Source organism: Hypomesus nipponensis, chromosome 8 (genome assembly GCF_054491055.1).
Source record: "Hypomesus nipponensis isolate SF chromosome 8, ASM5449105v1, whole genome shotgun sequence".
NCBI classification, from domain to species: domain Eukaryota; kingdom Metazoa; phylum Chordata; class Actinopteri; order Osmeriformes; family Osmeridae; genus Hypomesus; species Hypomesus nipponensis.
The window spans coordinates 7389260-7413577 of record NC_140368.1 but is presented as its reverse complement, the minus strand read 5'-3'; the positions used below and the strand labels follow the sequence as shown (position 1 = coordinate 7413577).

The 24318-nt window shown below is 44.3% G+C and overlaps 4 protein-coding genes across 7 annotated transcripts; 2 read left to right on the top strand and 2 right to left on the bottom strand.

Moving 5' to 3' along the window:
- Positions 1–43: 43 nt before the first annotated feature.
- On the bottom strand, positions 44–2496 carry cmbl (carboxymethylenebutenolidase homolog (Pseudomonas)). Its single transcript, XM_084703056.1, has 6 exons — positions 2194–2496; positions 1656–1870; positions 1357–1464; positions 1068–1210; positions 854–945; positions 44–533 (listed from the first exon to the last, which is right to left on the bottom strand). Exons 2-6 carry the CDS (start codon positions 1868–1870, stop codon positions 354–356), a joined length of 738 nt encoding a protein of 245 aa, XP_084559182.1. The 5' UTR covers positions 2194–2496; the 3' UTR covers positions 44–353.
- Positions 2497–3301: 805 nt separating this feature from the next.
- LOC146274977 (E3 ubiquitin-protein ligase MARCHF6-like) lies at positions 3302–13501 on the top strand. 3 transcript variants are annotated; one of them, XM_084703045.1, is made up of 26 exons: positions 3302–3710; positions 4036–4135; positions 5383–5456; positions 5646–5789; positions 6263–6335; positions 6500–6671; positions 6826–7021; positions 7205–7266; positions 7621–7653; positions 7766–7817; positions 7949–8007; positions 8249–8329; positions 8674–8742; positions 8868–8942; positions 9923–10057; positions 10283–10402; positions 10650–10750; positions 10853–10990; positions 11093–11312; positions 11487–11556; positions 11687–11868; positions 12028–12162; positions 12268–12357; positions 12487–12619; positions 12705–12840; positions 13000–13501. In XM_084703045.1, exons 1-26 carry the CDS (start codon positions 3692–3694, stop codon positions 13082–13084), a joined length of 2754 nt encoding a protein of 917 aa, XP_084559171.1. In that variant the 5' UTR covers positions 3302–3691; the 3' UTR covers positions 13085–13501. The 3 variants fall into 3 exon arrangements, with proteins under 3 accessions (XP_084559171.1, XP_084559172.1, XP_084559173.1); XM_084703046.1 differs by lacking the exon at positions 4036–4135 and having other exon boundaries at positions 3303–3710; XM_084703047.1 differs by lacking the exon at positions 4036–4135 and having other exon boundaries at positions 3303–3710; positions 5383–5789.
- On the bottom strand, positions 13456–14553 carry LOC146274976 (arylamine N-acetyltransferase 2-like). Its single transcript, XM_084703055.1, has one exon. It carries the CDS (start codon positions 14460–14462, stop codon positions 13575–13577), a length of 888 nt encoding a protein of 295 aa, XP_084559181.1. The 5' UTR covers positions 14463–14553; the 3' UTR covers positions 13456–13574.
- A 155-nt stretch (positions 14554–14708) lies between these two features.
- LOC146274975 (palmitoyltransferase ZDHHC20-B-like) lies at positions 14709–21312 on the top strand. Of its 2 annotated transcripts, XM_084703054.1 has the most exons (14): positions 14709–14992; positions 15687–15713; positions 16493–16587; positions 16702–16822; positions 16963–17032; positions 17147–17179; positions 17342–17462; positions 18081–18116; positions 18358–18490; positions 18797–18923; positions 19059–19151; positions 19261–19376; positions 19482–19529; positions 19655–21312. In XM_084703054.1, the coding sequence occupies exons 1-13, from the start codon at positions 14875–14877 to the stop codon at positions 19523–19525; spliced, it is 1134 nt and encodes a 377-aa protein (XP_084559180.1). In that variant the 5' UTR covers positions 14709–14874; the 3' UTR covers positions 19526–19529; positions 19655–21312. The 2 variants fall into 2 exon arrangements, with proteins under 2 accessions (XP_084559180.1, XP_084559179.1); XM_084703053.1 differs by lacking the exon at positions 18081–18116.
- The last annotated feature ends 3006 nt before the right edge of the window (positions 21313–24318 follow it).

The window sequence follows — 24318 nt, the reverse complement described above, 5'->3', positions numbered from 1 at the left end:
TGGATGATCTCATACTTTTCACTTGCACCCAAGTACAGGAACATGATATTGCATGATTTATTTTGTTTCATTAGATAAGCTATGCAGTTAGATTGATTTCAAATATACGGTTTCATAAGTAAAATAATACATACATTAAAAAAAAGGCATTTGATTTGCATGCACTAGTATGCATATTATTTAGTGTTTGATATTTTAATTGGACACTTATACTGATGTTACTAGATTGTAACCTGAGGATTAATACCTGATTATGATGGTCACTAATGTAAAGCTTACATCTACATTAGCTAAAGCTTCTTGATAAGCTTTTGGTTCTGTACACTACATTTCTGTGGGTAAGTAGAGGCAATCTACATGTATTTGGCCAGCCAGTTGAACATATCCATCCTGGCCTCTTGGATGCTAGGTTTGTCTGTTGGGTTGATGTCCTCTCTCTTGCGGTGCACGAAACCATGCGTCTGACCTTGAAAGATCTTCACCTGGTAATCCACTGGGCATTTCTCCTGCAGGCTCTTCTCAAGAGCGCTCACCTAGTGAGAGGACAAGCGAAAAGCTGAATAAACGAATGTTATGGGGAAATGTTTCAACTGAATTATGTATTACATTTCATTGGCACTATGGTTACAAAGAAGCTATTGTGTTACTGCTGTTCTGAATCATGATTATTGATGTTTAATTTGAAAGTGCAAATCCACACCAAATACATTGAATTCTGTGTAGTCTATGCTGACTACTATCCCATACAACTACTACTCCCTCTAATGTTAAGATTACATTGAGATTTTACAGTACCTGTATGCTCTGTAATTCCCTTAACCCACTCATAGTACTGTCATGGTGACCAACAAACCTGATCCGATGGGATCACCGCATCATTCTCCGCAAATATGAACAGAGTTGGACTCTTCAGCTCATACCTGTCCTCCCTCTCTCGAATGATGCCTATAAGCAGGGTTCCATGAGACACCATGGTGGAGTTATAACAACACAATACTACATTTTACCTGATTAGAGAGGACAAATTAGAAACATAAGTACACTTTTGCCCTTCATCATCCTCTCACCATAAAGAGAGACTCCAGCTTTGAGCTCTGCGTACTGCAAGGACAGGTAGTGCACAGCCACCCCTCCCCAGCAGAAGCCCACCGCTCCAATCTGTTTAGCCCCACACTGGTCCTTCAGGAATCTTAACACAGCATCCACTTCCCTGCAGGTGGACAACCAGTAGAAGGTGGCAGCACACAGAAAGAGGAGGCACTGTGTTAGAATAACCAGATAACAGGTAAACAATCCCTTACAGTACTAGCCGAGACTGGGTTTCTGAGACTACTGACACATGGGATGTGAACCCACTTTTTTATGTTGGTTGGCTTCCTGTCCTCCAGCCACTGCTGAAAGGTGGACCAGTCGTCTGTTGGACTCCATGGCTCCTTCCCAACAAAAAAGTCTGGACAGATAGCACTGAATATCACAGAGGTCAGAATACAACCAGTGTAAAATTCGTTTTTTTCTTTCTGGTAAAAACAAAGATGTTTTACTGGTCACCTAACCTAGACTAAAGTAGCTACCCTAACTTTATGGTACAGTGCTTTTGTCTAGGTGAGTGTTAAAAATGATTTAGGAAGCATTAGAAACTAGACATTTTTTTTTACATGTATCCATTGGAGGCCAGCATGTCAGCCATGTATCTGGTGTTGGGGAGGTGCCAGCCAAAGATGTCTTGAATGACGATGACAGCTTTGTTTGAGGCTGAGGAGGGCTTTACAACATAAGCTTTGATGTGCTCTATTTGGATCTCCTGTCCTTGTCCCCCATACTCCAACTTGTCACCAAGATCACATGGGCATGGCATTGCTTCATTTGCCATCTGGGAGGAATTGAAATACAAAATGAAAAAAGGTGGGGTAGGGTGGGGTTAATGCTGTGTGTGTTTTGTGCATGCACAACTTCTTGTGACACCCGTACATAACTCGTCATTTTGATTTCCCAACGTGTTGTGTACCTTTAAAATGCAACACCAGTCACTTTAACGTAATGCTTTAACTTTCATCAAATAGCAACCACATAACACAGTTATAAACGTATTACTGAAAACGTAACATTTTCTTTTCTGGTAGTGGCTATGAGTTGAATTCCTAGAAGTTGTCCATGGCATTTATCTGACATGCAGAAAAAGCAATATTACCTTACCTTTATTTGTCAGCTCAGTAGATGTCAGGCGGTAAACACAATCCGTTTTGGAAGACTTGAAGGGCCAATTTGATTAATACAGCAGAAGTTATGAAATTCGGTGAAAGGCCATCAAACGCCACCGTCCAAAGTTTACTACCAATCATATTGAGTTGAGATTTTTTGAACGTCAAACGCGCTCCTTAAAATTGCAGGTTTTATTTGCGCTTCAAAGTTACTGAATCACAATGACCGTGCTGAGACAGATTCCATACTATTGGGTTTGACCAAATCATAAATTCAGTCTATGTACCAAATATGCGAAAAATAACCTATTAACCATTTAAAATGATTATACTACTTGAATAACATTCCTTATGTGTTTATCGTTCCTCATCATCAATAAAGAAAATACGCTTTAATAAAAGTTTTTGGAAGGTCATTTTACTGAGGTGGATGGATCTCGTTCAGAATGTCTTTTGGTTTGTTTATTTTAATTCGGCTATTTGATTGAGCGTGCGGAGAGTGAATCAAAGTAATAGCCTAATATCTGGTCCTCCGGACTACCTTCGGCCATTGGTTTTTGAGAATTTTTAGAAATAAAGAAGCTGATAACTCAACTCGGTTTTTTGGGGGGGGTTTTTTATAAAGAAGCTAAACTCGTTCGTACGTTTAAATATAGCTTACAATTGTAAGCTATATTACAAGCTAAGAGTTGTTATTTCATTTTTTACTGAAAAATCACCCACTCATAACATCGACAAACGGTTCTTCTTTTTTTTATATAAAGGCTTTAGTTCCTCATTAATCCGAAAATGGAAAGGATTGCACCCCCAACAACGTACATCCAGAGAATGTCTACATCTCAGGCCATTTTTTTAAGGGAGAGTGTCGGCAGATGCCAGGTTTAATGTAAACCTCTGAAGAACGTATGAGGGCACAACTACTCTAAATACCTATTCTAATGTCACAAAAATAGATTAATTCATCAGGAATGTATAAAGGAAGTCCAGACCTGGTAGTATTTGGTCTGTACTCTGCCCAGTAAAAAATGTGAAGACAAATTAGTGATGTGTGGTTTATTCAAAAACCTGGCAACCTGGCTGTCGCAAAGTGACAATGTTGTCGTGTATGGTTAGCTGCTTTAGCCAACCAGTTAGCAAGGTTGTAATTCTGAATGTTTCGTTGATCTTTTTGCAAGAGGAGGTGCTTGTATCAGATCGTGGGGTCGATCAAAACCTCAATGCAATAATCTACCGGTTCAACATACAATTAAGAAACGAACGTTATTTAAAGGATCCTAACAGATACTGGTGTTCTAGTAGTGGACACCATTTTATGTTAGTAAATGTATCCGACCCCAAGGATATTCCTACTACCTAGCTAGCTAGCTAGCTGGCTAAATGGACGTCTACAGTTGCTAGCTAGCAAACTAAAACTTCGTCATTCGAGGGGTGGATGGGTTTACAATATCGTGCTACAAAATACTGCTAAAAAGAGCAGTTCAGGATTGATCAAGATGGATACTGCCGAAGAAGGTAGCTAGCTCTAATGTTGTGAGCCTTTCACCTGCTGCCAGTGCCACACTGTTGGTGACAAGCTAACGCAATAATAACGACATGGTGGTATGGATGTGTTTCTCGTGGCTATGCAGGCCAGCAATATTCATATGAAATTGCAGTGTGGCTTTGTTACGATTCTGTTAGATATTGGTAGTTTAGAAAGAAAGATAACGTTTGCTAAATATATACTGGAGGCCAGTGTAGGTAGAATAATATTATTGTCATGTGAAATCGCAGTATCTTGCTAGGTCGCATTAATGTTTAGGAACCCCAACATGAGATGTTGCTCTCATTTTGTCAGCGGATATATGTCGGGTGTGCCGCTCCGAGGGAACCCCAGACAAGCCTCTCTACCATCCTTGTGTATGTACCGGGAGTATTAAATTCATCCACCAAGAATGGTGAGTGAATCTAAGTCTTCTTTGTGACATGAACAATAGCACACAAGCACGATAAAGAGGAGCAAATCATTCTAGCAGCGTAATTGATACGTGTATCAAGTTCTGTAAATGTTAGGGTGGTATATAAAACCATAGATATATATATATACACATCTATGTATAAAACGATGGAGACCTTATGTGTGACCGTACAATGGTGAATAGAAGAATGCTTTTCGAATGTTGTTTGCACTGCATATTCAATGCTGCATACTGGTTAACTGACCGGACCTAAGTTGATTCTAGAACCTCCCACCCTTTACAAAGTTGGGGTTATTGTCTGTTTTTCTGTCTATGATAATTACACTCTAGAAAGATGAGCCATTGTGTGACAGGCCTCAAGTAGCCTATTGAAAAAAAAAAAAAAACATTGCAAAAGTTGTAGAAGTCTCTGGAATGCCCTGATCAATTGTTGTATTGACGATACCCTTATTTTTCTATCGTCAAATAAATTGGTTACTTAAAATACTTACATTTACATGTATTATTACAAATTCATTCAAAGCGAAGTTTACATTGACTTTGTTCTGCATTTACTATATGTACAATGACAGGCATAGAACCGATTGAATTCCTTCAGTGTTTCAGTTGAGTTTGCTGGTATGGCTACAGCCCTAATTATGCCTTACTGCTCAGATGGTTTTGAACACATAGTCAGACCATGTGAGACATAATTAGCCAGGCTTTTAATAGGTGTAACTATATACAGGAAATCAGTTTTTCTTTCTGTAATATAATAATAGTTTTTTGGTAGACTTGTAATTTGCAGACTAATCTAGTCACAGTACTGTTAGTGTTTTACTACATGTAACTTGATAAGCTGGTTGTATAGACTATTGTGGGGTTGCTCCTGAGTCCAGAAGTGCAGGAGATGTCATTGGACTAGCTCATCATCATCACCCCACTTTTCTGAAGAAAAAAAATAAAAAAATGGAAAAGAAAGCATGCTCTCAAATGTTGACTCTCAGGTAAAGCTTTCTGCTGGCACAGGTGAAATGGGACATCATTGCACGATAGCATTCTACAACAGCATCCTTGTTTTGTTATTACACACAGCTGTTTTATCGGTCAAAGGGATTCTGTTTCTGTTGCATACGCATACAAACACACACGCGCGAGCGCATACATACATACATGAGATGGAATGACTGCTCTGCTGTCTACGGCTGCTGCTGGATTCCACGTCATGGTTGATGTCTGCTCCACAGCTTGGTGCAGTGGCTGAAGCACAGCAGGAAGGAGTACTGTGAATTATGCAAGCACAGATTTGCTTTCACACCAAGTAAGTCAACGTGGCTCAGATGAATTGGCCCCTTGAATGGATTCCCTTACACCAAGCACCCCCATCATGCATCACTGTCTGGGTGATTGTTTCGGACACTTGGTCCGAATGTCCAATGTGTTTCTGTGTCAGCATGTCTTTCTCGCTTCTCTCCCTCGCTCCCGTTCCGTCTCTCTCCTCTCTCTGTAGTCTATTCCCCAGATATGCCCTCACGCCTGCCTATCCAGGACATCTGTGCGGGGCTCCTGACCAGCGTTGGCACTGCGATCCGCTACTGGTTCCATTACACCCTGGTGGCGTTTGCCTGGCTAGGAGTGGTCCCTCTCACAGCATGTGAGTTCAGGCCAGAAGAAACTGTCCTCACACACAGGATCCATGTCTAAGCACACACAACTCTTCATGGGTCACCCTGGGCTGACCTGCAGGATGCGGACACCTTACGTTACACGCATACACATAACACGTGCTGCTACCGCTTGCATTCTGATGGTTTTAAAGGTTCATAGGATGTAGGAACACAGAAAACTCTTTTGTAAGAGCTAATGTTGGGATTTCCTAGAATTGTGTATGAATGAGGAACGGAATGCACTACTACATTTGGCCTCTAGAGTTATTTTGGTCACATATTTGTTTGGTTTTTCAGTTTAGTTGCCTTGCCTACTCCTGGTGTTGAACCAGGTGTGTGATTGACACACTCTCCTCCCGTCCCTACATCCAAGTTGTTATTCTGTCAGAATTCATGTAGGTTTTTCATTTCTCTTTGACCCCCGAGTCCCTGATAGTTTGGTCTCATCTTTCCTGCCCAGGTCGCATCTACAAGTGTCTCTTTACCGGCTCCGTGAGCTCGCTCCTCACTCTGCCATTGGACATGCTCTCAACGTGAGTGGTCATGATCATCAAACTTCATTAAGAGTTCATATGATGCCAGGTGTTTAAATCGCCCGGGCCGTTGTTGACTTAGAATCTATTTACTCTTCCTGGGTCTTCCTAAATGTTAACTTCAAGCACGTGCGTCTTTGTCTATTTGATTCACTCCTTTCCAGAGACAACTTGCTTGCGGATTGTCTTCAGGGTTGTTTTGTAGTGACGTGCACCCTGTGTGCGTTCATCAGCCTGGTCTGGCTGAGGGAACAGATCGTCCACGGTGGCGCCCCTCAGTGGCTGGAACAGCACCAGCAGCAGCCGCCGCCCAACGCAGCCGGACAACCCAACGAGGTACAACACACACACACACACACACACAGTCATAGGCACAGTCAGACACCAACCACACACACCAATGCTCTCTAATGTCACCTCGTGACATCTTGCTGTCTTTGTCTTGATTGGATGACGTGTGTCCATGGTCCGCCCCCTCTCCTCCCCCCAGAACCAGGGAGCAGGCCAGGGAGCTGCCGACGACCCTCCAGCTGCCCCGCCCGCCCCGGCTGACCCTCCTGCCCAGAACGAGGCAGAGCCCGAGCCCCCCGATGCCCCACCGGAGCCGGGAGACGACCCTGAGCTGGACAACGAGGAGGAGGAGGGGGCGGCCGCCGAGGACGCCGACGCTAATAACGGGGCACAAGGTGGGAGGAGCTTATAATGGAGCTCATCAGCTGACCACACACAGCATTTGTGGTTGGATTCCTGTGATCTGTCGTATTCTGTCTGAATAAAATAATGACGGTGCTTTGAAACGATTTTGTTGAAGCGCTACTGGATATGTTACATAGGTTCCATTACGTGTGTTTGTGTGTGTGTGTCTGCAGATGATATGAACTGGAATGCTCTGGAGTGGGACCGTGCAGCTGAGGAGCTCACCTGGGAGAGGGTCAGCCAGCCAATCACCTGTCTTACCAGCCAGTCTGGCCTCACACACACCTCATCCACCAACACAGGACAGACTTCTCATACAGCCAACCTCCAAAACTCACCACAATTGATTAATATCTCATCCATGAATTAATCTCATACATATGTAGTTGTATAATGACAGTATATAGACTATATATTTAAATTATGTAAATGAATTGATCTGTAAATGAATTTATTACTAATTCATATGACTTCTCTAAACACGTCTTCAACTATTTTTACATTTCATTTTAATTATCAGACGCTGTTATCCAAAGAAAAATCCAAATACTCTATATCACTAAATTAAACTGCTCTCTGTATTCCGTAGATGCTTGGACTGGATGGCTCCCTGGTGTTCCTGGTGAGTCAGGGTTTTCCTACATCAGCCTATTTTTGTGTTGATGTGTAGGAGTTGCATGTTTATTATGCACATATGTGATTTATCAACTGAAGCTACTGTTGATCTCTTCCAGGAGCATGTATTCTGGGTGGTGTCTTTAAACACCCTCTTCATCCTCGTTTTCGGTGAGTAGAACATCAAATCGCTCTTATGAAACAGCCCTTTGTTGTCCCATAATCCACTTTTCAATATAGACAATGGGTTGGGCCATTGTGAGAGAGCCTGTGAGGTCACTGACTTATTCATCTCCTCTCAGCGTTTTGCCCCTACCACATTGGACACTTCTCCGTGGTGGGCCTTGGCTTTGAGGAATATGTAAGAAACCTTCCTTTCCCTTTCATTATTATAATTGATTTTATAGATATGATTTCTAGATATTTGCGTAAATGTCAATAGGATTTAGTTTAGATTTACTAATGGTTGTTAAATGCCCCGGGTCAGTTTTATAATTGAATTAGCTTATTAACTAATTTGTCCATGGAGATAGATCTATCTTATATTTAATTGGTAATCTACCCTCCCTTATATGTGATGATGTGATTATCTTCTTCCCAAGGTCCAAGCCTCCCACTTTGAGGGCCTAATCACAACCATCGTAGGCTACATACTGCTGGCCATGACGCTCATCCTCTGCCATGTATCCTTTCGCCTACCGACCTCTCATCTGGTAGCCAGGCAGTGTTGCTATAGAGACACAGTAACTTTGTAGATAATAATGGACCGACGGGGCTGCCCAGTAATCCATGGACAGCAGGGTTGCAGAATGGCACGCATTCATGGACACAGCTCTCCGCTATAACATGAATCAGTCAATATAAGAGCGTGTGTATTCGAAAACCCTTTGACGACCATAACTATGTATTATCATATGACCACCTGGTGAGTTCCGACAGAGATACAGTTAAAAGTATGTTTGTCTGTGCTAGTGCTGCAGTGTGGTAGTGGTGGTGGTGGTGTTGTTCCTTAGTGTGTGGGCCTCAGGGACTGGCCGCTCTAGTCAGGTTCCAGCGCTCCCGACGTCTGCTCGGAGTCTGCTACATCGTTGTCAAGGTAACAACTGCATGGTTTCACCTAATTCTCGGCCTGCTGTAATCCACTCGCTGAAAAAGAAAAACAGATCCTCTGTTATTATGACCAGGAAGTTATGAACAGTTAGTAAGGCATATTTGTTTTAGGTCTCTCTGCTGGTTGTCGTGGAAATTGGAGTTTTCCCGCTCATCTGTGGCTGGTGGCTTGACATCTGCTCTTTAGTAAGTGAAGACATTAGATTGTGCTCCATTGCTGTGAAAGTACCAAGTCAATGAAGTGAATAGCTAAGTACAAGTTCAAGACAAAATCAACGTAGTTATTACACATATGTAAGGTGCAGGTGATACACTCAAGTTGAGTATCACAGAACACTGGACAAAGAATACAGGAACTCAAGGGAGTTAATGGTATCACAATATGGGAGGATACAAGACTATTAGAATAGCCTTCGCAAGCACAGAAAAGGGACACTGCCTGCTCGATGGCCTGTGTTGATGTCTTTAGATAGAGCTCCTAGATATGGCCTGGACTCTCCTGATATTTTCCTCATTCAAAGGTGCATGGCATTATACTCTTTGGTGATATTGTGTCACATGCCTTTTCTAGTTGTACCTTACAAATAACTAACTTATGGCTATTCAGGCATAAAAAAACGGCATAATGACAGTTGATCAATAATACAAAAAACATCATTAATAGATAGGCATGTTTCTCTCCTAACCAGTTATATTTAATTGGTTCTAATCTCCTAACTCTCCTAGTTAGTGTATAATGCCATTCAACTTTGAATGAGGAAAATATCAGGAGAGTCCAGGCCATTTCAAGGAGCCCTATCTAAAGACATAAACAAAAGCTGTCTAGCAGTGTCCTTTTTCTGTGCTTGCGAAGGCTATTCTCATCGTCTCGTATCCTCCCATTTTGTGATACCATTAACTCCCCTGATTTCTCTTGAGTTCTCATGAGCTTCGTGTAGCAGGGTATAGATCAAACATTGTACATCATATTCAGAGCATTTCAAACAGTGTAAAAGTAATAAAGTCATCTTAAATTATTGTTAACTGATCAGTTTTTTAAGGACAGACCTCTTCATAACTTATAATTTTATATTTATTGTAACAAATTACTTGAGTGAAATGTTTCTTTTATGTGTGTCTGTCGGCTGGATCCAAGGTCAGCTCCTAACATTGAGCCTCCCTTGTAGGAAATGTTTGACGCTTCACTGAAGGACAGAGAGCTGAGCTTCAAATCTGCTCCAGGAACTACCATGTTCCTGCACTGGCTTGTGGGAATGGTCTACGTCTTCTACTTTGCCTCCTTCATCCTCCTCCTGAGAGAGGTAGGAACCAGGGCCAGCAATCCATCGCAGACCACCATCCCTGGACACCACTACCTCAATTATCCATTGAAGAATAAGCCCTGTAGATAACCTAAAAAGAATACAGTATCTTCTCGATGGCTATTATTATCTGCTAAGCCGTATGGACTGAAAAGTATTCACTGCAGAGTTGTTGGTTACCACTTTGACTCAGCACACACTTTTTTGGCCTGTTTTATGGGCCAGGTGCTGAGACCAGGCGTCCTGTGGTTTCTGAGAAACCTGAACGATCCGGACTTCAACCCTGTCCAGGAGATGATCCACCTGCCCATCTATAGACACCTGCGCAGGTTCATCCTCTCAGTGGTGCGTCTCCACAATGCTGTGTACTTCTTGGTGTCTTGGTAGATGTGATTCATGAGATGCCTTCTCTGTCCCAAAACTTAACACCCCACAGAAACATAAGGAAGCCATAAGGAATAGAAAAAGGGGCAAACTCAACGTTAGTCCCTTATCAAATACTGACATAAAGTAGATGGTACAACAGTTCTAGAGAGTGATCATGTCACGGTGGTAAGGCTATGGGTATTCAAAATGTCCATCCTGTCCTCAGGTGGTGTTTGGCTCCATCGTGCTCCTCATGCTGTGGCTTCCCATCAGGATGATCAAGCTGCTCCTGCCCACCTTCCTCCCCTACAACGTCATGCTGTACAGGTAACCACAACAGGATGTGACATCACGCCCAGGAAGCAACTGTCAAGGAGCTGTCTGTGCCAAAGGTCTCACTCTGATTCTTCTTGTGCCCTCCAACCCCAGTGATGCCCCAGTCAGTGAGCTCTCTCTGGAGCTGCTGCTGCTCCAGGTGGTCCTTCCTGCCCTCCTGGAGCAAGGTCACACCCGCCAGTGGCTCAAAGGCCTGGTCAGGGCCTGGACCGTCAGTGCTGGCTACCTGCTGTGAGTGACCACCATATGTAGACTTCCTTTAACTATTACAATGGGCCTTGACTGGATCACTTTTCCATTTGCTACTTATTCAAATTCAATGCCCCTCTACAGAGACCTCCACTCCTACCTGCTGGGAGAACAAGATGACAACGAGGCCAATCAGCCTGTCAACAACAACAACAACCCACCACAGGGTCACCATAACAACAACAACGCCAACCCCGCCCCTGCGGTCGGAGAGGGGCTCCATGCGGCCCACCAGGCTATCCTACAGCAGGGGGGTCCTGTGGGATTCCAGCCTTACCATCGACCCCTCCGGTTCCCTTTCAGGGTGAGTTAGTCACCCCCCCCTTACACCCTTATACCCTGCTCCCTTAGACACTACACCCTTATACACAACACTTTAACACACTTCACCCCGACACATCCCCTGCAAACATTCCCTCGGGCGGTGAAGAACTCTCCTTCATATCTCCAACCAAGATGTCTGTCCTTCTGTCCACAGATTGTGCTGCTGATAGCGTTCATGTGTGCCACCCTGCTGGTGGCCAGTCTGCTGTGCCTCACCCTGCCAGGTAGGACACCCCCCACACTCCACACTATCATGTGTCCACCAGCCTCAGCTGTCCTGGAAACATCTGACTTACCTGCATGTGATGGTGGGGAGTCTATATCTACCCGTGTGTGTGTGTGTTTGCATTGCAGTGTTTGCGGGGCGCTGGTTGATGTCCTTCTGGACCGGAAGCTCCAAGATCCACGAGCTGTACACGGCGGCGTGCGGCCTGTACGTGTGCTGGCTGTCCATCCGCGGCGTGACCGTCCTGCTGGCCTGGATGCCTCAGGGACGCACCATCATCATGCTCAAGGTCCAGGAGTGGACCTTCATGGTACGCCTCCAAACCACCCCGTTACTGTGTGACTTTGTCCCACAGCGACAGGCAGTGAGACGAGAGTCTGTCTGGTATCAGAGAATACAGCAGCTTTGGATGTTCTCTCATGCATCTCTGGAAACTCTAACGTGTGTGTGTGTGTGTGTGTGTGTGTAGATCTTAAAGACTGTGGTGGTGGCGTTGCTGGTGGCAGGGGTCATTCCCCTCCTGCTGGGCCTGCTGTTTGAACTGGTCATTGTGGCTCCTCTGCGTGTTCCTCTGGACCAGACACCGCTCTTCTACCCCTGGCAGGTGTGTATGACCACATGTCCCTCCCCCCCCCCCCCCCCCATGTTTGATGTGCATTCTAAATCCAGTGCATTTCCCCCTGTTATCCCTCATCTTTCCCAATCCTAGGACTGGGCTCTTGGAGTGCTCCATGCCAAAATCATTGCTGCGATCACCCTCATGGGCCCCCAGTGGTGGCTGAAGACTGTCATCGAGCAGGTGGGTCATAGGGCTTCAGCACGCGCTCAGTGGCGTCATTTCGCCTCAATAGGATCCCAGTGCGAGATCACGATGGCACAGTGCTTGACGTGCAAGAAGCCATGTTAACATGCACAATCTCCCCCTCAGGTGTACGCAAACGGGATCCGCAACATCGACCTCCACTTTATCATCCGCAAACTGGCAGCGCCCGTCATCTCAGTGCTGCTGCTGTCCCTGTGTGTGCCCTACATCATTGCTGCAGGGGTGGTGCCTATTGTTGGTGAGTTGTGTGTGTGTGTGTGTGTGGGGGAGGGGGGGGGCTACCATGTGTGTCTCTGTCTGTAACATCTATGTTCTTGTCTCAGGCATGACCCCTGAGATGCAGATCCTGATGCAGAGGAGGATCTACCCGTTCCTGTTGATGGTCGTCTCTCTCATAGGCATCCTCTCCTTCCAGATCCGCCAGTTCAAACGCCTTTACGAACATATTAAGAATGATAAGTAAGTAGCCCTCTCTGTCCACCCCCCCCCCCCCCCCCCCACTGCTCCTCTGAAAGACTGAGCACCACCTCAACCTTTTCTAGCTGTTTTTCTTTGGTTTGAGTTTAAACTGATTGGCGTGAACAACCTGGTGATCAGTCCCTCTCTCTTCCCCTAAAGGTATCTGGTTGGCCAGAGGCTTGTCAACTACGAACGCAAAGCGAGAGCGAGCTCAGTCCCGCCTCTGAATCCTGTCCCTGAGTAGTCAAGTTTGTATGAGAGGTTGTCACGTTGGTAATCCCACACCTTGCTTTTTCTAAATTACAAATCAACTATCTCCTAGCCTCTTTAGGACTGAGTGGAGTGGATATATGTAGGCAGTAATTGACCCATCTTATATTCTGATTGGCTGCTGGATAGAGATTTGGCAACAGTATCGCTGACACCTATCAAATCATCTCTGCCCAGCTGGAGTGGAGAAGAGGTAGGGTCTAGCAGCTGATATGGACTTCAGCCATTTGTCTTGTTCTTGCCTTGCTTTGTAAAGTGCTGCCTGAGAATTGTACATGTGTAAATACTTTGAATGCAGACTTTGTTGTCGCAAATCTTGGATTAATGCAATGACCATTGTACATCTTAAGAAATGTATGTAAATTAATTTATTAAATCAACTGACAATTTATCCTGTGTCTTTTTGTCATGTTACATACTATACATTAATGGTGTGTAATTGTTAAAAGTATAAATTTTTTAATTCAATAAATAACAGGGGGGGGTGTAATATCTTCATCCTTTGGGATGAGGGGAGATTCAAGCACTATTCCGAACTCTTCCTTAAGGATGTCAGGGATCTCCTCGTGCCTTAGCTCCCTGGTGGTCTTGGTTATATTATCTCCATCCTTGGAAGGGAACTGACTGGTGATGAGTTTGTACCCCATGTAGGTAAGCCTTCCAGTTGGTTTTGAGATAGAACAGAGGGACTTGCGAAAGAAGATGGAACTTGGAGAATTCTGATGGTAGTCGCACATGGCAGTGAAGTCTTCTCTACATCGTGCCTCAAGTGTGAATTTGTAAATCTCTGACCACATTCCAGCTAGCCCCACATTTTCTTCGTCTTGCCATTCAAGAAAATGCATATTCTGGTCTTTCCTGATCCGATACACTCGGTGACCCTGAACTTGAGGCTCACTGGTCTCTAATGAAATGGGAAACTCGAAACCTGCGGCGCCAAAGCCGACATCACACAGCCAACGCTTTCTATCAACGTTTACCATGGAAATACAGTGGTCAAACGGCGGGCCGTAACAACCGGTGATGGAGTTCCTGACCTGCCCTGAGAGCAGAGTGACCTCGAAACCTATTTCCGACAAAAGCCAAGAGAAAATCCCATTGTTCTCAAAGCAGAATCCACCGCGGCGCTGGTTAACAATCTTGTTGTAAAGCAGTGGAAGCTCCAGCCTCACTCGCCCACCACTGTGCACAGTGAGGTTCTCGAACGGTACTGTCATTAGGTGACAGCGATGAACGCACCTGAGAACGTCCAGGGTTGCAACAGCAGGGTTTTCATATCCAATGCGATGCAAATATTTATGTTTATCCATCTGATAGTGTGATCTGAATTTAACGAGAGCTTTTCGGCGCATTCAAATCCTAACTTTGTGAAGCTCTAGATACGTAAACAGCTGCCTAAATTCATGTGTGCAAATAGCTGCAGTGTTCTTTCTCTTTCACTTTTCCATGATGGCTTTGTGTGATGAGTTCGCCTCCTGGCGGCCTATTACCACATGTTTTTTTTCACGATTTAAGGCTTTGAGAAAAAAACTTTGTTGTCCACGTATCTCATCTAAATTATAACATATCTACAGGCGTATTGACTATTCACGTTTGATCATTTAATAGTATTGTGTAAGTGTAAAGTTTGTAACAATTATACCAAGTTAGAAACAAGGTAGCTTATTCCACATTCTCAATTAATCGAATCGCGGTTGTGGAGGAGCTAAAACTTCTTCTTGACGTCACATCAGCGCTCACCCTTACATTTTGGTCACAGTAAAGATGGCGCCCACCCATGTACTGAGATGCTGTCAACGGGGCTTAGCCTGGATACCTGTTATTTTTATCGCCCTGGTTGTCTGCTGGTCCTATTATGCATATGTTGTGGAACTTTGCATTTGTAAGTACAACACCTGTTAGTTCATAAAAGTGTATGTTTTAGCGTCGAGGCTAAGCGTGCGGTATTTTGGATAGCTGTATCAGCCTGACAGCTGGACAGGAAGTAAGAAGGAAATTATTGCAGCTCGACAACTAGCTAACAATGGATTGCTAAACTAAAATACCCACTACATTTGATTGCGAATAATTTTTTTCAAATGTTATTGTAATTGCAATGTTTTTGTAAAACCTTTTTCATAATTGAGTATGGCCCCGTTGTCACTACTCCCAGTCCCAACATGGTCGTTATTTTCCTAGGCAGAATGTAACTGCAATGAAATTAGCTAGCCACCTAGTAGCTAGTTTTCTTGTTGTTTATTCACGTTAACACCTGATTCAGGTAGGTAGCAACCTGGCGAGCTATCATAAATGACTGAGACGTGTTACACGTCTACAGTAGACTAACCGGTGTGCATATAAGATATCTTATGGGCGTGGCATCATTTATCCTCTGTAATTTTGTGCATTCATTGTCAAAATTGACGAATACACAAGTGCATTTTAGAGGATCCAAATTATGAGAAAGGTGACGACGCTTGATTCTTGATCCTGTCTAATAAAGTTTATTATTTTCCTGTAGATCAAGCTGCCATTGAGGCAGCGTTTAAGACTAACGTTTTATCAATACCCTTTGTTTTCCCTCTTGTCTTTTGCAGTCACCATCCCCAGCATAGGAGAAAAGAGTAAGTGGAGTGTGGTTTGGACAGGATTGATGTTTCACAGGGAGGATGGCTTTTATTGAAATGAGCCCATTTGTTGCTCATTGGGATCCTTGTCTGGGCAAGGGGCTGTAGGTCTTTAGTCCACTGAAATGTAGTCTATTTGCACTGGCAGGACCAGACACATTTTGGCACAGGCTTAACTCTTGTGGCATTAAGAGTCCACTAGAGTGAGTGGGTATCCAAATGAGAGTGGACTCACAAAACACATCTATAAATTGTAGGGGGTCAAGGACAACATCATTGTACTCATCAACTGAGAGTGGACGCACACACAAACACATCTGTAAGATTTAGGGGCTCTGGAACAAAGTCATACTTCTCATCAACTGAGAGATTAATCAACTGAGAGGATACACACACACACACACACAGTTCTACAGAGCTTAGAGGCTCAGCATAGTGTCAGTGGCTGTAGGACAGCTCTGTTTAGTGGTGGTGCTAAGATTGGACCTGAACCGTGGGCAGTTCTGGGTAACACTGCGTCAGTAGGCACACACCACAGATACACAACCTCAGCTGTGTCAGTCTGCTAGCCCAGATAAGACCCACTGTGTCCTCAGTTGATTTGTTTTTACTTAAGGTTGGTCTGCTCTAGGGCTAGATACAGGAAGACTGAGCTAAGGAAGGGAGAATGAGAACCAAATGAAATAAATATTCTGACATTAAAGATAGCACCAGCTAGTGTAGACAAGAGCAGTTGTTCATGCGTGGCTGGTTTTGACTGGCTGTTTTTTCGACAGTAATCTACCTGGTGTTCTTTCACCTCTTCTTCATCATGTTTGTGTGGTCGTACTGGAAGACCATCTTCTCCAGACCTGCAAACCCTTCCAAAGAGGTATCCCCACTAATCCAGCACATTACTGTGTGTGTGTGTGTGTGTGTGTGTTTAATGTTTGACTCTGCATATGTTTATATTTCTCTGTCCTCCCATCCTCCCTGTGTCTCTCAGTTCTGCTTGCCCAAAGCAGAGAAGGAGCAGTATGAGAAGGAGGAGAGGCCTGAGTCGCAGCAGGAGATCCTGTGGCGAGCTGCCACCAACCTGCCGCTCTACACACGCACTGGGGCCGGAGGTGTGTACAACGTGTGTGTGTGTGGGTGTTTGGGCGTGTGTGTGTGTGTGTGTGCGTGCGTGCGTGAGATCATGCCCTTTTGTACTTCTTGATACTGGCCCAGTGGAGAGTTCCGCTGATCTGGTGTGTGTTCTGTGCAGCTGTCCGATACTGCGATCGCTGTCAGGTGATCAAGCCAGACAGGTGCCACCATTGCTCTGCCTGTGACATGTGAGTCTCATGCCTTTTCATCTCTTCCAAAATAAAATAAAAAATATAGTTCCCCTGTCGTGTATTCCTTAACACGTCTTCTGTCCTCTCATCTTTCTCGTTCTACCTGTGAAGGTGTGTGCTAAAGATGGATCACCATTGTCCTTGGTATGTACCCTGTGGTCACCGAACACTGAAATACAAAACTGTTAAAATAGTGTGGATTTGTAGTCCTTTGGTTGGTTCTTGTGAATGAGGAAGTGGAGTACTAACTGAACTTCCTGTGTGTATGTGTATCTCTCTGTTGGTGTATATGTGTGTGTCTCTCAGGGTGAACAACTGCGTGGGATTCTCCAACTACAAGTTCTTCATCCTCTTCCTGGCCTACTCGCTGGTGTACTGTTTGTTCATTGCAGCCACCGTTCTGCAGTATTTCATCAAGTTCTGGACAGTGAGTACAGACGCCAGGCCCATCTTTAGCCTCGCTCTGCCACCCATCCCTCTAACACAGAGCAGGGCTCCGCATCTACTGCTTTGGTCTGGTACAGGTCGCCTGTGCGCGTGTGCCTGTCCCACAGTGAGCTGACCAGTCTCCTAACTGTGCTTCTTCTCTGTTGTAGAGAGCCCTCTCTCTCCTTTCATTCCTCCACTAACTTCACTCTGTCTCCTTCCTCTCCTCCACACAAACAGGGTCATTGTGCAAAGTCTCTGTCTCTCCCTCTCTCTCTTTCTCTCCCTTTGGTTGTTCACCCCTTCACAGCCCGCTCCACAATCGATGCCATCAGTCCCACCACCCAGCCGCCACCCCTACTCCTCCTTGCTCACTTGTCCTTCTCTCCCTCTCCTCCTCTCACTTTGTTCCCTCTCAATAGATAATACCATTGTCTTCTCGGCTATCCCTTGTATCTTATCTCTCTTTCTCTCCTTTTCTCTCCCCATACTCTCTCATTCCTTCCCTCACCCCACATCTGGCCTTGCCCCCTTTTCACCCCCTGTCCTTCCCTGAACTGTCCCCCCCCCTCTCTCTCTGTACCCTCGTCTAACCATTCTGTCTCTGTTTGTACTAAAGCTTTGCCGGAGGAAATCGGCAGAGAACTGCCCCAAGGTAACCCACCCTTCCAAAGCCTTAGCGTGCTGTTCCTGTCAGCGTGCTCTTATGCCTGCCGATGCTGTCATAGTGTGTGTGCCGTGATGTGTCGTACCGTTGTGACGTGGTTGCTGTGAAGACCAGTGTCACTCACTCACTTTCTCTCTCTCTCTCGCTCTCGGTCTCGCTCTCGCTCTCCTTCCTGTGTGGTTTAGATGTTGACACGTTGTCTCTCTCTCTCCTCCCGTCTCCTCCCCAGAATGAGCTGCCAGACACTCACGCCAAATTCCATGTCTTGTTTCTCTTTTTTGTGGCGGCCATGTTCTGCATCAGCATTCTGTCTCTCTTCAGCTACCACCTGTGGCTGGTAGGGAAGAACAGGTCCACCATAGGTAACGCACTCTCTCACACACCACTTACCAGACATGTACACTCTCTCTCTCTCACACACACATGAAAACACAGACATTCACCTTCCCAGATATACAAGCACTGTCCCCCAAACTTGTAAACACAGTCCTACTCCCCAGCACTCCTTAACTATCCTCCACCTAAACCCCCACCAATTGCTCTTCCACTCATGCCAGAACACAGGCCTTTCAGCTCCTAGTTGTCTGTTGCCTAGTTGCCAAACTATCTCTTTCCTTCCCTTTTGCTCTCTCTTTGTGTCTCCCTCTTTCTGGTTGTCTCTGTTTTAGAGGCATTCAGAGCGCCCGTGTTCAGGACCGGCTCTGACAAGAACGGTTTCTCCCTGGGCTTCCGCAAGAACATCGGCCAGGTGTTTGGAGACCAGAAGAAGTACTGGCTGCTACCAATCTTCACTGGGTGAGATGGACACTGTCAGGGCTGGAACCCCCAGTCAACCATTGGCTAGAAACTGTGGATTTTTAGCCTTAGAATGAGCTATTTGTCAATGACCAGTGTTTTAACAATGAGTCTGTCCTCCTTTGGTGTGTCCAGTCAAGGAGATGGTCAGACGTTCCCCACGCGATTGGTCAGTTTGGACCCAGAGCAGGCCACAGTCACCCTGCAGCGACCAGGGGCCAATAAAAGGTGATCCTGGAACACTAATAATACGTCAATGTTATTAGCGGTCTCTCAGTGGTTTGTGGCAATAACTGTATCACTGGAGCCGTGTGACAGACAGTTGTGTTTGTTACAGTGTTGAGGATGTTCCAGCAAGTCCACTCAGCGACTCCCAAAACCGGCTCCTGAGCAACGACCAGCACGCTAACAACATTGCCGAGGAGCACCTGGAGAAGGACACCCTGGAACCAGGTGGGTTCCAGGGTGCCCTGTTACTATGGCAACAGGTTTTCACCTTCCCCACTTACTTCATTCTTGTTCTTTGTCCTAGCATCTGACTTTTGACTTGTGTTTCAGCTGAGAGTGACACAATCACGATATCCATGGAGAGCGAGTCATAACCAGGTGAGCCAATCACTCAGATCTGGACCGCATTGTTATTTATTGGCTGACTTGAGGACGCAGGAAGTTGTGTATACTTGACTTAGGTTGTTAATCTGTCCCTCTCTTGTCCCCTTCCCCTCCCCCAGGAGAAAACGCCAGCCATTTTTATATAACGCCTTAAGCAATGCTACACTTCAGTTGGTTGCCATGGAAACAACCTCCTCCTAGCGCCACTCATCACTACAGACATGACCCCACTCGGCATAGCCCTGGACACGCATGCCTTATACTCATCCACCGGGGAGACAGCAGACAGACAGCCTTGTTAATTAAACATCAGCAGCTTGGCCACACACACGTCACCCCCCCCCCTCCCCCATACAGGCGCTCCATCACACCCACAAACACACTTTTGTATACACAGTCTAAATCATGCACACTGTCTTTTCTTTACCTTGATCAAAAGCTGATCGTTATTGCAACTCGCATTGATCTTAGACTGTTAATGAATGCAAGCATCACAAGATGATGGCAGGAATAATTATCAATCACGATGTTACTGTGCCAAAATCTGATTGGAAGTCACAGGAAGCAGAAAAGGATAGGAACCAGTCAGTACTGGGAACCGGACATTGGGACTGGAGTGTTTTCTACTCGGTGGTTATAGAAGGGGTGCATGAATGGCACCCTGACTGGTAGCACTACATTGAAGATACTTTTTTGTGTTTGAGCTAGTTCTTGGATCACACCATAGATAGATTTCATGGCTAGGAACTGAAATCTGGACTGTACCCCAAAAGCACCCCTCGTGTATGAAATGCTGGACTGAACCATGCTGAGGTGAAAGGGGGGCACAGACCCCAGTTTGATATCAGAGCACAAGATGGCGCTTTTGCACTTTCTAGATTTAAGTTTTGACGTCCATCGGATCAAATGTGCTGCTTTTTATCATGCCCAAAAAAGATTAGGGATGTTTGTGTGTTCTTTTAGGATGGAGAGCGTGTGTGTGTGTGTGTGTGTGTTTACCTCTGTGTGTGGGGACAGGGATAAGCGCTTGTTGTTGTTGGAAACTAGAATGATCAGCTTTATGTGTTCATCTGTTAGCTTGGTTTAGTTCAGTGTCATCGGCATTGATAAATGATTGTTTTTACATATCAGACTACAACCTCCTCACCTACAAAGCCCACCTTTGGTTGCCAAATAAAGGGCTGACCTACCTGAAACTCTTACTTCTGAACAGTGAAGTGTTTACAACATATGAGCGATGATACCTCTGATTTCACCTCATTAGCCAGTGTCATAGAAACCAAATGAAGATATATTTTATTTTTCCTCACAAGGTTTACCTGTGCACAGCTCTGGTTGCTGCAGGTGGAGCTCCCTGCAGTACTTGTGCTAGCCAGCAGGGGGCCCTACCACACTCCTAGCTGTTAGGACTCCTCCAGCTGCAGGTCGTGTGATTTACTTGTCAACTGTTCAGAATTTGTTGTTCAACCAAAAAGTAGTGCCTCACTGCTTATGGTCACCTCTGGCAGTCCACATAACCATTTTGTACGTGGAAATTAATCCTGTGTCTTTGCAGCCCAGCTTGGCTTGTGTAAAGTGTCATTGTTTAACATCTGTGACTGAGATGATGTGAATGACTGAACAGGGTCATTAAAGGCTGGATGTCATCAAATGACAGATAAAGGTTTTGGATACCAACAGAATTCAGTATCGAACCAAATACTTAAACATGGCTGTACTGTGTTGAGGTCAAAGGCTGAAATGTATATAAAGAAAGGCCTGTGTGGACATCTTTTAAGCCCTGGTCATGTCCAATTCTACAACCTGCTGTTCCTGTGCTGTGGAGTTACAGTAGTGATGTGTGTTTGTGTGTGTCAGTGGAAATTGTGACATCATACTGAATGTACTGCAAAGGGACAATGCTAGTTTGTGGGCACAGCCTTTTTTGTACTGCATTGTTTTTCATATTTTACTCAAGCCTTTCCTGTTCCTGATCCTTGAGAGACCCCCTGACCTGCAAGTTTGAGATGTTTCCCTCTTCCAACACACCTGGTTGAAATGAATGGGTTGTTATCAGGCTTCTGCTGAGCTTGACCCATTCATTTGAATCAAGTGTGTTGGAAGAGAGAAACATCTAAGACATGCAGGGCAGGGGATTGAGAAGATTGGAAACCACTTTTACTTTTCAATTTCCTTTTGACCCAGACAATATCTGTTTGTCCAGCCCTTTCTCCCGCTAGCTGATAGAGCAGAGACAACCTTGTGGAGGTTCCAGTTCCAGCCACAGCCAGCGTGTTCTTTAGTGTACTAGAAGTATAAGATTCAAGATGGGCTATGTTTAGTTGTGAATTACACTAATCATCATTCCTTTTTTCCTATAAAAATGCAGTAAAAGTGCAGTAAAAATGCGTTAAAAAAAAGCAAAGTACCCCTCTCCGCTCTCTTGGTAAGGGTTTTCATGCATATCTGTTATGATATGCTGCTCTCCAGTCTAGCCAGTTATTTCTATGCTTCAAATGGACCTATTTATGTTGCTAGCGCATTGCCCGAGACACTACCTGTGTCAAACTTCAACTTGAGTGCTCTTTTATAATGTTTCTTCTGAATGGCGACACATATCACAGATTTTTTATGAACACATTACTTATGTACATACCACTACTCCTGTTTAACGCATGAGGCTTAGCTGTTTGTGGTTTTTGTGGGGGGGGGGGGGGGGGGGGCTTAACGCTGTTTAAAACAATCATAATTTCTTATTTTTAGCTTTCAGCAGACTTATCTAACTTTCAGGCTCATACTTATGTTCCACACATATAACCATATAACTGAAGCCATAGTGATTCCTTTTAACAAAGGGAATGTCAAATGTCCATAATGTTGGACTGTTTTGTTGATGATTTTACTAACCCACATCCTCTCTCTGCATGCACAGTGCAGGTGTATTTGTATTTTGCTTATCGCAAGCTTAATATTTTCCTTTGTTACAATGTCATGTTTTACAATGTGTGTGTGTGTGTATATAAATATATTGATTATGTAAAAACAATGCGTATATATTTTTCTTGTCTAATTAATTTTACCGTTACTATTTTGTGAATGAAGTAATTGCTTATATACAGTTAACATGGAGAAATAACAATAAATGTTTTTTTTAATCTTTCTGAGATTCCAGTCTTTTTATTTCATGGATTCATTGATATCCTGATGAACCAGAAAACGAAATAAAAAATATTATGATCGATCAGGATGAAAACAAAGAAAAAGTGAAATCATTTTAAATGTAGAATCCATCCAGTAACAATGAAACCTTCCCCTGACCTTTGAACTCACACCTGCAAAAAGCCTTTATTCATTTGAACTTTGAATCCATGCTTTTTGCTAGTGAGGTATGTGTCCTGCACTCTTACTATCACAGCAAAACATACATGCACATACACATCCACAGATTTGTTTGAAGTTGGGCCCATCCCCAATGAGACTCCTGCTGGACCTGTTGAATCCTGCAACTGGCTTCTGATGTCATTAGCCAGTGCAGATAAACATCAACTGAGAAACACTGAGTTCAAACACCAAAAGGGATGTGAGGAAACATGATTAATCCCAAACTGTTATTTCTGACTAGACTTATAAGTGGCTCTGTCTCACTGTATGTGTGTGTGTGGGGATATGTACAGTTTCCTGTGTGGAAAGAAACTGATGTGTACCCTGGAGTTGAACAACCTCTGTGTTTCTGATCTGGGTGACATACAGGCTCTGAGAGCAAACAGCACCCTATCTGTAAAGTTAACGTCCCACAAGGCCATCACTGAAACCACTCTGGGTTAACCTGCGTTACAATGGATAAAAGATCTTAACATCATTTCCTCTCAGCCTACATTCTGTTTAATATTTTTTATTTCTCCTGTAAACTAAACTCTCTGTTAGTCCTTGAAATTATCCACTTGTATAGATTACATAACATTGGATTTGATTAAATTTAACTTTGTGTCACCGAAAGGAAATTCTGATGTGGCAGCTTCTATTAAATGAACATCAGAAGTATCAACGCAAATATAAAAAATAAACGACAGGATATATCTGTTGCTGAAAGTGCTCCTATCCTCAGCCATAATGTCATGTTGTGGATGTGCTGTGTTGTCTTAAGTATCAAAAGTTTGGTCATCATTCTCCTTTCTGCCACTTTTGACAGTCAGGGTTGGCCTCTAAAACAAAGCCTGCCCTATCATTTGTTTAGTAGTCTACCTCTCTGATGGTGCTGCCCCAGCAGACAACCATGTATAAGATAATACCATCCACAACCCACAGGGTCCATCAAATTTCAAAGGACCCAAGCCTCCTTAGAGTGGGCTCTGACCCTTCTTTTATACATTCTGGGTGTTACCAGTTCACTCCAGTCTGGGTTTTGTCCAGGGTGTTTTAGGAGTATCCAAGTTAGGTGTGCCAGGTACACATCTGTCTGGACTTGAACATTGTGATGCAGAGATTCAGTCTGATAAATGTACAATTCACTTTCATATTTAAAAGCGTGTGGGTGCCTGTGTGTGTGTATGTTTATGTGTGTGTGTGTGTGTGTGTGTGTGTGATAGAGAGCCAAAGAGATCTACAGAGAGAGTTTGTACTGTCTTCCAGTACCAGTCCAATGTGTTTGAACATGCCACAGGTAGAGAGAGAAGTTTTTATTCCTTTTTCAAGAAACAAAAGCAGATGTTATGTCATCCGAGGTCGTGATTGGGGAGGGGATGACCAGGTCGTGGGCAACTGTATTAGAACAACGATGTTTTTTATCAAGGTCAAATCATGAAAT